Here is a 13,634-nt window from a genome sequence, read left to right on the forward strand (position 1 = left end):
TTACATCAACAGCAAGCACAGCTTAGGAGCTGGAAACTAAAAGGCAGCACAGGAGAAATGGATCTAGTCCAGCTAGAGATACTCCAATCTACATGTACCCAGAGTGGGTCATGTGCCATGTCTCACGTGCCCACAGAGGCAGCAGGTGCCTTTGTGTGGCCAGCTCTGTAAATCAGCTGGTGTTTCTAGCCTGGCAGATCCTTGCATGCACAGACTTCAACACACACCTCTGCAGAGCCACCCACGCCAGGTGCATGGGGCTTGCTGGGCACAGAATCACACACACACATCCCCCATCCCTCCCTGAAGCTGGGCAGAGGTGGCAAAAGCAGCTAATTTCATAACCTCTTCTGGGTTTCTTTTCTAGGGAGAGCAAGGAGATGATGGGGAAGAAGGTGTGACAGGGATGTCAGGCAAAAGAGGGAACCCTGGCATACCAGGACTCCCCGGGGCACAGGGTCCACCAGGATTTAAGGTGAGTTTCTGTATCCCTACAATACTACTATGAGCAATTCAGTCTGTGGGTCTGTTGACTCTAGAGCCTGGTTTCTACAAGGTCTAATAAAGTCACAAGTCCTGCTGCTGTCTTTCACTGAGCTAGAGGTTCAGGTAGATATTTATCTCCATCCATCCATCCATCCATCCATCCATCCATCCATCCATCCATTTTCATGATGTTCACAGCAGCTCAGTGTCCCAGAGACCTTTCCTCCTTGGCCAAAGTCCACTGAGCTCAGGAGCCTACAGGTACATGTACCCACACTGCAAACACTCCAGCCTTCTAAACCTGGCTGAAAAAAACATGACCTTGGGGAAGCTGCAGAGGAACTTTTACAGCCTGCCTGTAGGATGCCCAGGATGGGAGACTCTCTGGGAAATTCAGATGTCCTCTAGCTGCTGCCCTGCGAGGCCTGAACTGCTGAAGGGAAATCCATGTCACTTGGTTCTTAGCATATTTTACTGGATTGGAATGGCTGGAACCAATATGGGCTTGGACCCCACTCTGGGTAGACACAGGGACAAGCTGCTTGGGGTTTTTTCCTGATCCTTGCCCTGATCTAGACTGGCCAGAGGATCTAAACTGGACCAACAGCAATTTAACTGCTTGTAGAAAGACTGGGAATAGGAAGACTACGGCTGGGCTGAGAGGGACTCTCAGGTCTGATGTAAATTATGCCTCCCATAACACATCACTCTTGAACTGTCACTTGCTGCCCTCCAGCTGCCTTGGGCAGAACAACAGGCTGTTACCAGGCATGATGGAGAGATCTTGTGTCCTTGACAGACTCATCCCCTGGCCCCAAGGAAATTGTTGCCCCATTGCCAGCTGCTGAAAACCATCTTAGGCTCTCACCACCTCTGCTCCTCTCTCCCAGTCTGCTCCAGATTGATAGCTGGGGCTTGTGCTGCTCCTCTTGCTTAGCAAGGGGAAGAGGTGGGGAGCAAAGGGTGGTGCTGGCCTCAGAAGCCCCTCTCTTGTTCCTCAGTCACAGAGCTGGTGCTGGGAGAAGTGTTGGCTTTGTGGCCTCTCCTTTAAAGTCCTCCAGCTGAAGTCTTGGCACGTCTTCAGCATTGTAGATGGATTAATCATCAATTGCTGTCCTGCAGGGGGGAAGAGATGATGGGAATCTGCAGGGCAGGACAGATAACACACAGAAGTGCCAGCAGAAGACATTTCACCCCTTGGCTATCCTCACCCCTGGCACAGGCAGCACAGCTCTGTTGAAGGTCCTGCTCTGCATGGAGCTCAGGAGAGGTGACAGCCACAGCCACCACTGGGCTCACACTGTGCATCCCACAGCAATCCCCCTCAGCAGACCTGAGGCTTCTCCTGAGGGAACCACATTCCTTGCCCTGACCAGCCACCCTTTTCCAGCCTTCCATCTATGGCTGTATTGGCAGTGTTGTTATATTTAGCTCCTGTGCTTTGGAATGACTTGAGTTCTGTTATTTTTAGGGTGAAAGAGGATTGCCTGGACAGACTGGCCAAACAGGGAAGCGAGGATCATCAGGAGGAACGGGCCTTCCAGGGAGCCCTGGGGATCCAGGACCCAAAGGACAGCCGGTTAGTGGTGCTGGAGCTGCTCAGACCTGACTCCGAGCTGTCTGCTGCAGGAGAGGGAGCAGATCTGGGCTGGGAGAGGAGGGTGAACCCTGGGTGGGTCTTTTCCAGGGGAACCCATAACCCATCACAGCTCTTTTCCCTGCTCTTCCCTCCTTGCTTCTGCACAGCGGTGTCTAATCCACGCCTGTGTTCCCCAGGACAGCATGAGTGCCCATCTCCTCCTCATGCCTCTGGTTCCAAGGCCATGGTGTGTGCTGGCAGCCAGGCTGCAGAGCCACCTCCAGCACCCCTCACAGTGTCTTCGGTGAGAGCTGTTATGAGAGCAGTGCATGGAGCCTCTGGGAGATGTTGAGCACAGGAGGTGACCTGAGCACTCCAAGCCATCCAAAAGGTGCAAAGGAGGGTCTGTAGCTCTCTGAGGACATGCAGGAGGTGCAGGAGCAGGCATCAGAGTCCTCTGTCAGGGCAGAAGCTCAATTCCCACCCATGTCTTCAAGGCAGGCTCCTAACCCTGACTGCTTTGATTTACTGTGCTGGTGCCAGCAGTTTAGCACTGCTGTGTTACCATTTACCAGTCTGAGGCTGCAGAGAGAATGCTTAAGCTATTTAGATTGGGGCCACCATCAGAGGGACTAGTTAGGCCGTGATTTACTGTGCTGGTGGGATTGCCCAGTTTAGCACTGGTGTGTTACCATTTACCAGTCTGAGGCTACAGAGAGAATACTTAAGCTATTTAGATTGAGGCCACCATCAGAGGGACTAGTTAGGCCACAGATGAAAAATTAACAGGAGGAAAAGAGAGATTAGGACTCGAATCACGGAATTCTAGAATCATTAAGGTTGGAAAAGACCTCTAAGATCATCAAGTCCAACCATAACCTAACACTACAATGACCATTAACCCTGTCCCCAAGTGCCACATCTACATGTTTTTTGAACCCCTCCAGGGATGGTGACTCCACCACCTCCTTGGGTAGCCTGGGCCAATGCCTCACCACTCTCTCAGTAAACAAATAATATAAAACAAGGGACAAGATGAACCCAAACTACCTCAGTTAGAATCTTCTTGTTGGTGTATTTCATGTAAAACCCTGTGATGGCAGTGTTCAGGCTGAAAGACAGTAGCCAACAACATAACAACATCATTTAGGCTCTGGTGTGCACAGGAGGCAGGTTCATTTACCCAGTACAGCCACTGCCTACCTTGCTGCATGAGTGACCAGGTCCCCTTGGCTGAGATGACTCCATGCCATTTAAACCCTCCTGACTTCCCATTTACCTTTGCCCAAAAGTCCTCTGAAAGAGGGCTTCATTGGTTCTCCTCACGCAGGGAACACCTCAGTCCTCTGTTAGTAGCAGTTTCCCTTTCCAGGATTCACAGATGGGCAGTTAAATCAGTTTGTATCCTTGGAAAGTTTCTTACACTCCACCGAGTTCCAACCAAGCCATTTCTTGCCAAGCATTTCCTCACTGTCGTGGCAGGAAAATCTTCCTAAGAGCGAGGTCTCGAGGCTGACTCTGGAAGAGCCTTGTAAGAGAGGTGGTGGAAACCCCATCGCCTGAGTCATCTACAACTGGGCTGAACAAGCCATTGTGAAACATCTCGTAAAGTACAATCCAGCGTGGGTCACACAGTCCTGCCCAGAGTCCAAACAAGCCTTTTCCATCTCTGATGTTCCTCAGACATGATGAATCATCTGCTGTATGTTTCTGACCCTTTTATTTTTTAATGTTGACTCATTTCACATTTTGACATCTGAGAAGCCCAGGAATATCAGAAGAGGGACATCTCAAACATGGTGAAATGAGGCTGTTTATATAAGGACGTGCTGCCCAGTGTGTTTTTTTTATTCTCAGAGTGCATGCTGTGTGCTAAGCCAAGCTCCATGGCCTTCCAAATATTTTTTTTATTATTTAGAAATTCAGCAAATATCCCTGCAGGGTTGAGTAGGAGAAGCATCAGGGGACATGCCTGGGTTTGAGTGGGAGGATTATGTTGCAGGAACGTGCACTTTTTTCACAGCTTGAATGAGTATAGTTTGAAATTATCTTTTGGTAGTTGGTCAGTCCAGTTGGTACTAGAAATAAAAATATCCCTTGTTTTTAAGGGCTTTGAGGCTGTTTTTTGCAGCAGGAACTTCCAAGATCAATCTCAGAGTAGACACTCTCCATCCTGCTTCTGCTGACTGTGGTCCAAGCTAGACAAGCATCTGCTAGAAATAGTGTAGCAGATTTTGCCTCCTATTTTGGGGGTAAAAAGTCTTAGTCTACGAGATCTAAGTAACCTGTTGTTCTGTGAGACCTTCAGGCACTGCTTCGAGCCTGATGTCTGTGTAATTCCTCCCTTCTCTCATGCTTCTTTCTCACCAGTCCTGCTAAGAGTGAAGAATACTAATGGAGTTCTCTTTCTCTGAACTCCTGGCACGTTTTGGAGTGACCAGTCGTTCAACATGAACTTACTGCTGCTCTTTGTTCTTGTGTTTGTCTTGGCTGCTGTCTGCAGGGAGACTTTGGCGAGGCAGGATTTCCAGGGATCGCAGGCTTGTTTGGCCCAAAGGTAAGAAGCTGCCTTGTGAGCAGTTGGCTTCCTGGTCTCCCTTCACTGGGGACAATGTGATGCTTGTTGCAAAGACACGATGAACAGCTCTGCAGAAACTACTGAAACTGAAGCACCATTCCAACTTCCTTTAGTTCATGCATCTTCATTTGTTAAATGAGTGTATGTTTACATATGCTTTGTTGGCCAACCCCCCTGCAGGGAGCAGGGACATCTTTAGATGTTTAGACTCATTTTATCAGCATATAATTGTCCCAGTGAAGAGGGACCAGTGTGTTTTCTATAGAAAGTAAAGGGCTGGCAAAGCAGAAGTGCAACAAGAATTTTTATTAAAATTGGACCTTCCAACCCCCATATACAAGAGGCAGCCCCTCTGTCCTTGCAGCAGAGCTGTAAGCAAGGGCATGCCCATGGCTGTGCTTGTTAAGGGGACTTGGCATCTTATTTGTGCTTGCAGGGCCCCCCAGGAGACCTTGGTTTCAAAGGCATTCAGGGACCACGTGGGCCGCCCGGTCTCATGGTGAGTGGTTTTTCAGTGTGTTTGGTTTGGGAGGATGGTTTTCCTTGCTCCAGACTGTCTTTGGGTGAGGCCACGGGGTGCTGTAAGGAGCACAGAGCACTGTTCACCACCAGCCTGGCAGACAAGCCATCACCTCCGAGCCACCCGAGCACATCTGTAGGTGTGCCTGGATCTCTTCTGCCTTGGAGACAGTCATGCTGCCCTGACCACTGCACAGACCACTCCAGCTCCACTGACATCTTCCTATTTCTGGAATTTCTGAGGTTTTACGTGGGTCACAACAACCATGCTGTGAGGGCTTGTGTCTTTGGACCTGTGTTGTGAAACAGCTTTATTTCAGCTACAGCAAATCATGCTGCTGAAAAGCCACAAAGAGATTCAGTGTCCTTCCTAAGCCTTCCATGATAAAACCGACCATCAGTTCCCACAGGATGGTTCACAGGTGTCTTCTCTTTTCTAGGGAAAAGAAGGGATTATTGGTCCACTTGGCATTCAGGGTCCCATGGGAAGCCCAGTAAGTATCTGTGATTTTATTCTGTATTTTTTAGGAGAGCATGATGTTTGAGATCCAAGAGGCTTGAGGCCAGCATAAGTAATTCCCCAGTCCTGCTGTAATGAAGGTAACAAAATGGTCTTTACAATGAGCAGCTTGAGCAAAGTGCAGGTTTAGTCTCTGGCTACATAATTGTGGGGAGATTATTAGCTTAAAAGTGAGGAGCACCTCTACCTAAGTGCAGGTTTATTGATAGATTGGCTCAGACTAGAAGACAAGAATGTTATTGCAGTTTTTCAAAAGCAATCTGCCAGATTTTCTGAAGAGCTTGACCTGAGAGTGGAAAAAGAACAAAAGAAAATTAAAAAAAAAAGAAACAAAGAAAGAAAACTGATAACTATATTAAACTGGGAGCAGCATGATTCTGGGAAGTGCTGAAAATCCCTCCCTGCCCCAAAGTGGCAAAGGCATTTAACAGACTGAAGTTCAGGTCAGTGCTTTGTAAAAACATTAGCATGAAGCTACTTAGAGTTTGCTACAGAGACTGCTGCTGGCAGAGATGAAAACCAGTAAGATGAACAGGGCCATTGCCAAAACATCCAATAATGGCTATTTTTTTGCCTCTGGATGGGTGGGTCAGTATGGCAACCTGAGCTGGTTTGTTCAGAGGTGCACTTGGGTCCTTGCAAGGAGCTTCTGGGTGGCCACACATAGAATCATAGAATGGTTTGGGTTAGAAGGGACTTTAAAGACCATCTAGTTCCAACCCCCCTGTCACAGACAGGGACAGCTCCCACTAGAGCAGGTTGCTCAAATCCCCATCCAGCCTGGCCTTGGCCTCTTCCAGGGATGAGACATCCACAGCTTCCCTGGGCAACCTGTTCCAGTGCCTCAGCACCCTCAGAGTGAAGGACTTTTTCCTTGCATCTAATCTAAATCTCCCCTCTTTCAGTTTAAAGCCATTACCCTTTGTCCTGTCACTGCAAGCCCTTGTAAAAGGGCAGTGCAGCTTGCTAACAGTCACTGACAGCCACCTCGTGTGCTTTGACAGGGGCCCAAGGGAGACAAAGGCAGCCGTGGAGAGATGGTAAGTGCTGGTCTGCAGCCCTGGGTGTCTCCTGCTGCTGGGAGGGTCCCTCTGAGCAGCTGAGAGTCACACTGGGCTCTGCTGCACCCCCCTGGGCTCTGGCTCAGTGTGGTGCCATCAGGCTCCCACGAGAGCAAGACCTACACATCTACACGTGTGCACATCCACGTGTGCACCTCTGCTCCCCTCTGCTGTCAAAATGCCCATCTACTTAACCCCATTTCACAGCCAAAGCTGACACAGTGTCCTCTGATCTATCTCCAGGAGCCAGCTGCAGTGAATGGCAGCTCAAAAAGCCACAGGCAGCCCAGGTTAAGGGCACAGGACCTGTCTGGGCAGCAGCACTGCCCAGGTGCAGCCCCCTGAGCTGGGGGAGCAGTGCCAGGGCACGTTCTCACCTTCTGCTCTTCCTCAGGTCCCCTTCTTGCAGGGACTCTGGGGGACTTTTACACCTTCTGGTAGCTCCTCAGTGTTCCCACCATCGAGGGGATGTGTGGGGTGTTCTGGGTGCCACAAATCCCAGTGCACATTTCTAACAAGCCAGGCTGCTGCCTCTTCTTCTTGCTCACCATTCCCCCCTCCATGGGCACGGCAGAGGACAGTGTGCTGGTGGGGACCCAAGCCCCAGAGACCATTTGCTGGTCTCAGAGCCATGAGGATCCTTTGCTGCAATAACCTCACTGCCCTTGGCAGACACTGTTGGGCCCCTGTTGTCACTGGGCTTCCAGTTAGGCATCCAGCCCTTGCACAGGTACCTTGGGACAAGCACACTTCTATACACAGATTTGGGGTTATTAATGAGAATCTTCTGACAGCTTTTTTTTTAATTATTTTTTCCTGCAGGGTCTGCCAGGTCCAAGGGTGAGTACTGAAACCACTTTTTCTGTCTTATAGCTTGTATTTAAAAAAAACAGTTGCTTTTAGGAAATGTAAAGCTGTCAGGTGGGTAATTTGGCATACAGGGAACATGGTAAGTACCTGGGGATATGGCACTAAAAGGAGCCAAGGGCTGGGACCAAGGGATGCAGTGGGGATAGACAAGGTGCAGACAGATGCACCCAGAGCTGGGAGATGGAGGAAACGGGACCACCTCCTGTCTCCTGAAGGGTCTGAGGGAGAAGATGCTGTAAGATGTCCAAAATCTGGAGGATTTCATCAGGGGAACAGACTCATGCTGGTGACAATCATGAGAAATGGAAATAAAAATGGGAGATCTTTCCCAAAGGGAGATCTTGCCCTAACTGATGCCACGCTGTCTTTAGGGTCCTCCAGGCCCACGAGGACACCCTGGCCCTCCGGTACGTACACGAGGAAAGAGTTCCAAGACATTATTGAAACAAGCTAAAACTATTGCCATGATGCTCTCCAGGGAGACTGTTCACTCACTGGAAATTACAGCCTGCCCCCGTTTCTCGTATGCAAAAATGTCTGTGAATGGACTAGTGTTTCTTGTGCTCTAGTCCAGACCATCTCCAAGTGTTTTATAGAGACAGCATTGTTGCCTCTCTCACTCATCTGCATTGAGGGACTCCAGGGGAAGGAGCATTTCAAAAGGACACGACTGAATATCTTTGCTGTAGTGACTGCCCATCTTTCTGGCTGATGCCCTTTTTTTGCTTTGACTTCTAGGGACCTCCAGGAATTCCAGCCTCATTTGTAAGTTGCTGTTTTCTGCACGTTTGTTAACGATGTTAATAAGTCATGTAGAGCCAAGGTGCTGCTGGGACATCCAGAAAGAGCTGCTGGGACCCTGCAGACACACGCTCAGGTCCAGCAAGAGCTGCTGTGTTGGCAGGATCACAGCCCTAGACTGAGAAGCCTTGGCTTGCATCGGGGCACGTTCACCTTCTAACAATCTCAGTCACCATCTTTTCCATCCCACACTAGCAGCAGGACGGCTTTGGGGCAGCTTTCCAGACACTCATCGACTCAAACATCATGCTCAAGACAGAGGTATGAGAGTGTTTTGGAACTCACTGGGCTTTTCTGGAGCTGGAGGCTGGGAATGGTCACGGGGTTGCTTGTTCCTTCTGTGTGCTTCAAGTTTATACCTGCAAAGCTCTGATTCATCACTGTTCTCATGGAATATCTGGGGCAGATCCACCAATAGATCCAATGAAAGGATTACTCACTTGTGAAGCTTCAGACCTCATGACTTTGCCAGTGCTTCAGAGTGCAAAGGGCTGTAGCTCACTGGGTCCCAGCCAGCACAGCCTGTCTTTGACCCTCTGAGTTTTCCCACAGGTAGAGCAGAAATCCTTGTGGTTACAGCACCAAGGCACACCTGACTTTGCCTCCTTTTCTCGCCAGGGTTACCAACATCCAGACCTTCTCATGCTCGACCACGGAGGGGAGATCTTTAAGACTCTACACTACCTCAGCAACCTCATTCAGAGCATCAAAAGACCCCTGGGAACCAAGGAGAACCCTGCACGCATCTGTCGAGACCTCATGAACTGTGAACAGAAGATGAACGACGGTAGGAAGCCCCAAGTGTGAAAAGGCTGCATCCTCCACAGGGCCATTTCACATGGCCCAAACTGGTCTCCTTCCCTGGGACCAGTAATGCAGAAACCAAAACTTGGCTTTTCTCACTTACAGAAAAAGTTAATCCCCAAATCCTCCATTTCTTCAGGTATCTACTGGATTGACCCAAACCTTGGCTGTTCCTCAGACACCATTCAGGTCATCTGTAACTTCACCAATGGTGGGCAGACGTGTCTCAGCCCCATCACTGTCTCCAAGGTACTGTCAGCTCGACCCCAGCATGGCATTTCCCATAGTACTATTACAAAATATTTACTCAGGGCTGTGTTGTCCCGGGACACCGGACAGTGACCGCTGTGACACAGCATGTTGGCTTCTCCTTGAGGCAGAGTGAGTGTAGCTGTGACATTCAGAACTGCTCTGGAGCAGTTAAAAAATACACCTACAGCCCTTATTGACTCCTGTCAAGACAAAGCAGTACGTCTCCAGCAAGGTTTAATTAACCCATAACCTTAACAAAGGCCAGCAGTTTGGTGAACACGCTGCTCCCCAAGGCTTTGTTCAATTATTTCACGTTCAGGTCATTCCTGCATTGTGTTTTCTGCCACCTGCAAAAGTGAGGTCAGCCTCTGGTGAAGTTAATGCTGCAGGATTTTTCTTGAGGAAGCACCTGGACTAAAAACACCAGTAACAATATCTGGGTTCATCTGCAGGTGAACCGAACCTGCTGCTTTGCAGAAGTGTGTATTAAATTCAAATTTTATGGTATTTTAACTCCTGCTCAAGGACGAGCCATTTTCTTCTGAATAATGAAGGACCTGTTGGGTCCCCATAAAATCTTTCCAGGCTGACTTGGCATCTGGCTCTTACACCCCTACTCATGCCCGATCCAGTGCTGGACATCCATGCATGGATGTCCTCGTGCACGGGGTCCTGCAGCCCCCCTCCAGCCTGGAGCAGAGCCCAGGGACCCCCTTTGCTGTCACCCCCTGCCCCGAGCCTCGCTCACTCCCCCCGGCCCCGCGGCGGGGCTCTGCCCTAACGGCTCTGCCACCCCCACAGCTGGATTTTGACATCGGCAGAGTCCAGATGAACTTCCTCCGGCTCCTGAGCTCGGAGGTGGTGCAGCACATCACCATCCACTGCCTGAACACCTCCGTCTGGCGGGAGGGCTCCTCCGAGAAGCCTTCGGAGAAGGCCCTGCGCTTCCGGGCCTGGAACGGGCAGATGTTTGAGGCAGACGGGCAGCTCAGGCCAGAGGTGGCAGCTGATGATTGCAAGGTACGTGGCTGTGAACGAGGGGAGAGGTGGAGAGAAGTGCCAGGATGAACTCACTCGGGACACACAAGGCTCAAGTTGTACCTGTGCTTCTTATTCCCAAAAAAAAACCCAAAACCAATGAGAGGGTTCTGCTGTACCTGTTCACGGCTTTAATTTCCCAGGTCAGGGTGCTACAGTGGCTCCTGTTATGTAGGTGGCCTTCAAATAGAAGCAAAAAATTAAATCCAGAGTTCCACATCAGCTGTAGCCGGGGCTAAATGCCAAGAGGGGGAATCAGTAGCTGGGTGTCTGCATTTTGGGTTCACTGCATTAGGAGCTTGTGTTTGGTGATGCTGTTTCAACCTCAGCTTCCACCAGCTTGACCTGGATAAAGGGTTCCCCAAAACGCTTTCTAAGCCTCTCCCCAGCCCCGCTCACCCAGAGGGCAGCCCCTTGCCTCACACAGGGCTTTCCAGGCTCATACCTCATGAAACACATGCCTTTCCAGCAGGATTCACCCCCAGCTAAACAGCTTTCCCCTGTCCCTCCTCCACGCACAGGTCAAGGACGGGCGCTGGCATCGGACTCTCTTCTCGTTTCGGACACAGGACCCTCAGCAGCTGCCGATTGTCAACATCTACAACCTGCCCAGGCCCGAGCCAGGCAGGCAGTACCACCTCGAGGTCGGCCCCGTCTGCTTCCTTTGAACAAAGCCATCGGAACCGGGCCCCAAGGCTTTGACCCCAAGTTTGGCCTATGTCTTTACACAGGCTCTCCCACCTCTCTGCAGCAGGGACAGCTGGGCTGTATCTTCTGGGTCAACTCTTGCTCAAGGTCTCAAAGAACCCGCCATCTACTGAACTCAGCAGGTTGTTGAAAGGAGGAGTAGCAAGGACGTAGGGGAAGCGGGTATCAGTCGGAACGTGAGGCGTGGAAAGGGATCAGGGGACTAGATGTTGCAAGTGGTTCCACACAGAAAAGCTTTTTCCATGACCAAAGAAAACATTGAGAGAAACCTCAAGCAACGTGCAGCGTGTGGTTTGGGTTTCGTTCCTCCCCCCGCCCACCCCTCGTTTTGTCTTACCTGGTTCCTGAGTTACCAAATGTTCTTTCCATTGAAAAATAATTAAAAGATAGAGCTTCCCTCTCAGAGCTTGTCGCCTTCTGGATGGCCACGTGCTGGCTCGGGTCTCCCAGGCGGAGCTGCAGGTTGGATCTGGCTGCTCTGTGTGCCGGAAGCCTCTTCGACGTGCAATATTAGAAGAAACGAAATATATATATTATATTATTTAAAGCAAAAAGAAAAAGGAAAAAAAAAAAAAGAAACAAAAATAGAAAAAAAAAAAATTAAGTTCCTCCTTCCATAGGTGAATTTAATCAACATCCCTTCTCATGTGTGGTCTTGGGGTAGGGGAGAGTCCCGAAGCCAAGAGGGGGGAATGGAAGGAGGAGAGGGGAAGAGATTAAGAGATTGGTGCTAAAAGAGAGAGAGAGGATGGGCTCGTCTGATTTGTTTCTACCTCTCACTGTGAAATCTCTGGTGCTCTTAAAAAGTGTGTTATTTTATATATATGACTTTAAACTATTTAAGGTTGTGAAGGTGCTACAGTGTCTTGCCACAGACCCCCCCACCCAAAAAAAAAAAAAGCCCACAGGGCCATCTCTCTAGGAAGAGAGGAGGTTACAATCTGCAGCTAAATCAGAGAAACACCTTTAAAGGGATCCTTTAATCTCCACGGATGTCGAGCGTGCGCAGCGACCCCAACCGCGGCCAGAATCGGGATATTTTTAAAGCCAATTTGCTTGTTCTTTGTATTTTGGTTCATCAGCACTTCACTGCTTTGGGAGGGGCGTGAGGGATACGGCTCATCTGGAAGCACTGAGCCTCAGAGAGAGCTACTTTTGAGTCGGATGTCACGTACCTGGTTCTGCTGCAGCGGCTGTGCCCGCGCATCCGGGCTGGGATCCAGACCCAGCTCTGCAGCCCTTCTCTCCAGCCCCTCTGCCCAGACTGACACCATGGAACCTTGTTTCAGAACCCAGCCGGGCCTGGAGGGGTTTGGTTTTGTTAAGTTTTTGTAGAAATTTAGTCTTCTATATGTAAATTTGGAGGGATTTTTTTTTTTTTTAAAAAGAGGATAATTATGGTAATCTTTAATTCTATATAAGGAATAATATTGATGTAATCGGAGCTGTACTGTATCAGAAACGCTTCAGTGCCTGTTTGGAGTTTTCATGTCTCATATGGACTATGGATTTTATTTTTTTGAGGAAAAAAAAAAATTATATGTGAGTCTCTCTTGGTGTATTCTTTTTTTTGGTTTTTTGCTACTGCCTGCCCGTTGGTTTCCACCCACCATTGGAGAAGGTTAAACAAGATCTGTCCCAGACACCTCCCCCTCCACACAGCCCTGCTCACTCAGAAATACCTCACACACACCCCCGGGGGCAGCTTGCCCTGGCACCCCCAGGCCAAAATCACCAGACTGCTCCCCCCAGACCCCTCTCACCAGCAGCTCCCTCGAGTCTGGAGGTTCCTTTTGTTCTCTTGAAAGCTTTTTTTTTTCCTTTCCTTCCTTTTTTTGTTTTTTTTTTTTCTTTTTGGACTTTAAATAAATATTTAAAACTGAGGCAATGAAACGGGACTGGATGGGGCTTTTTTATTGCTTCTCCACAGGCAACCGAGTGGGCAAGAGGTGCAGAAACACCCCACTGCTCAGGGGTGATGACGTTGGTGTGGCAGCCCAGAAACCCCACCCACCCCAGGTGATCTGGGGGGGCCCAACCCTCACCCCAAGACCCTTCCTCTGGTGCCAGTCCCAGCGAGACCTGCCCAGCCCTCAGCACGATGTTAAATGCATGACGTGGGTGGGATCCTGGTGGCTCCCCACTGCTATATGTCACTGCCACCAGCCCCTTCCTCATCCACATCTCCATCCTCAGACAGTGCTGGGCAGCAAGAGGAAAATATAAAGGAAAAAAGAAGAAAAAAGCAAAAGAGCAGAGCTGATCTCTGGCATTGCTGAACCCCAAGTCACATCTCAGCTACTCCAAGCTGACTTGGAAACCCAAATTCTTGCTCTGGAGGCCACCAGCCTGAGCCCCAGACCTCGTGGCCGTCTCTGCCACACACGAGCCAGCAGAGAAGCCCACATAGGCTCGAGC

General features: G+C 49.8%; 1 protein-coding gene across 1 annotated transcript in view; it reads left to right on the plus strand.

Annotated features, from left to right (window-relative positions):
- Positions 1 to 11,176, plus strand: part of COL27A1 (collagen, type XXVII, alpha 1) — a gene marked incomplete at its 5' end in the record, with an annotated part of 44,342 nt that extends 33,166 nt beyond the window's left edge. Inside the window, 14 exons of the mRNA XM_008945173.1 lie at positions 368 to 475; positions 1,958 to 2,065; positions 4,569 to 4,622; positions 5,080 to 5,142; positions 5,603 to 5,656; positions 6,687 to 6,722; positions 7,566 to 7,583; positions 7,985 to 8,020; positions 8,352 to 8,378; positions 8,610 to 8,675; positions 9,033 to 9,201; positions 9,358 to 9,467; positions 10,272 to 10,490; positions 11,030 to 11,176. Of these exons, the coding sequence (XP_008943421.1) occupies positions 368 to 475; positions 1,958 to 2,065; positions 4,569 to 4,622; positions 5,080 to 5,142; positions 5,603 to 5,656; positions 6,687 to 6,722; positions 7,566 to 7,583; positions 7,985 to 8,020; positions 8,352 to 8,378; positions 8,610 to 8,675; positions 9,033 to 9,201; positions 9,358 to 9,467; positions 10,272 to 10,490; positions 11,030 to 11,176 (1,215 nt within the window). The remainder of the gene's footprint in view (positions 1 to 367; positions 476 to 1,957; positions 2,066 to 4,568; positions 4,623 to 5,079; positions 5,143 to 5,602; positions 5,657 to 6,686; positions 6,723 to 7,565; positions 7,584 to 7,984; positions 8,021 to 8,351; positions 8,379 to 8,609; positions 8,676 to 9,032; positions 9,202 to 9,357; positions 9,468 to 10,271; positions 10,491 to 11,029) is intronic.
- Positions 11,177 to 13,634: the final 2,458 nt, after the last annotated feature.

Source organism: Merops nubicus, unplaced genomic scaffold, assembly GCF_000691845.1.
Source record: "Merops nubicus isolate BGI_N331 unplaced genomic scaffold, ASM69184v1 scaffold13328, whole genome shotgun sequence".
Taxonomy (NCBI): Eukaryota; Metazoa; Chordata; class Aves; order Coraciiformes; family Meropidae; genus Merops; species Merops nubicus.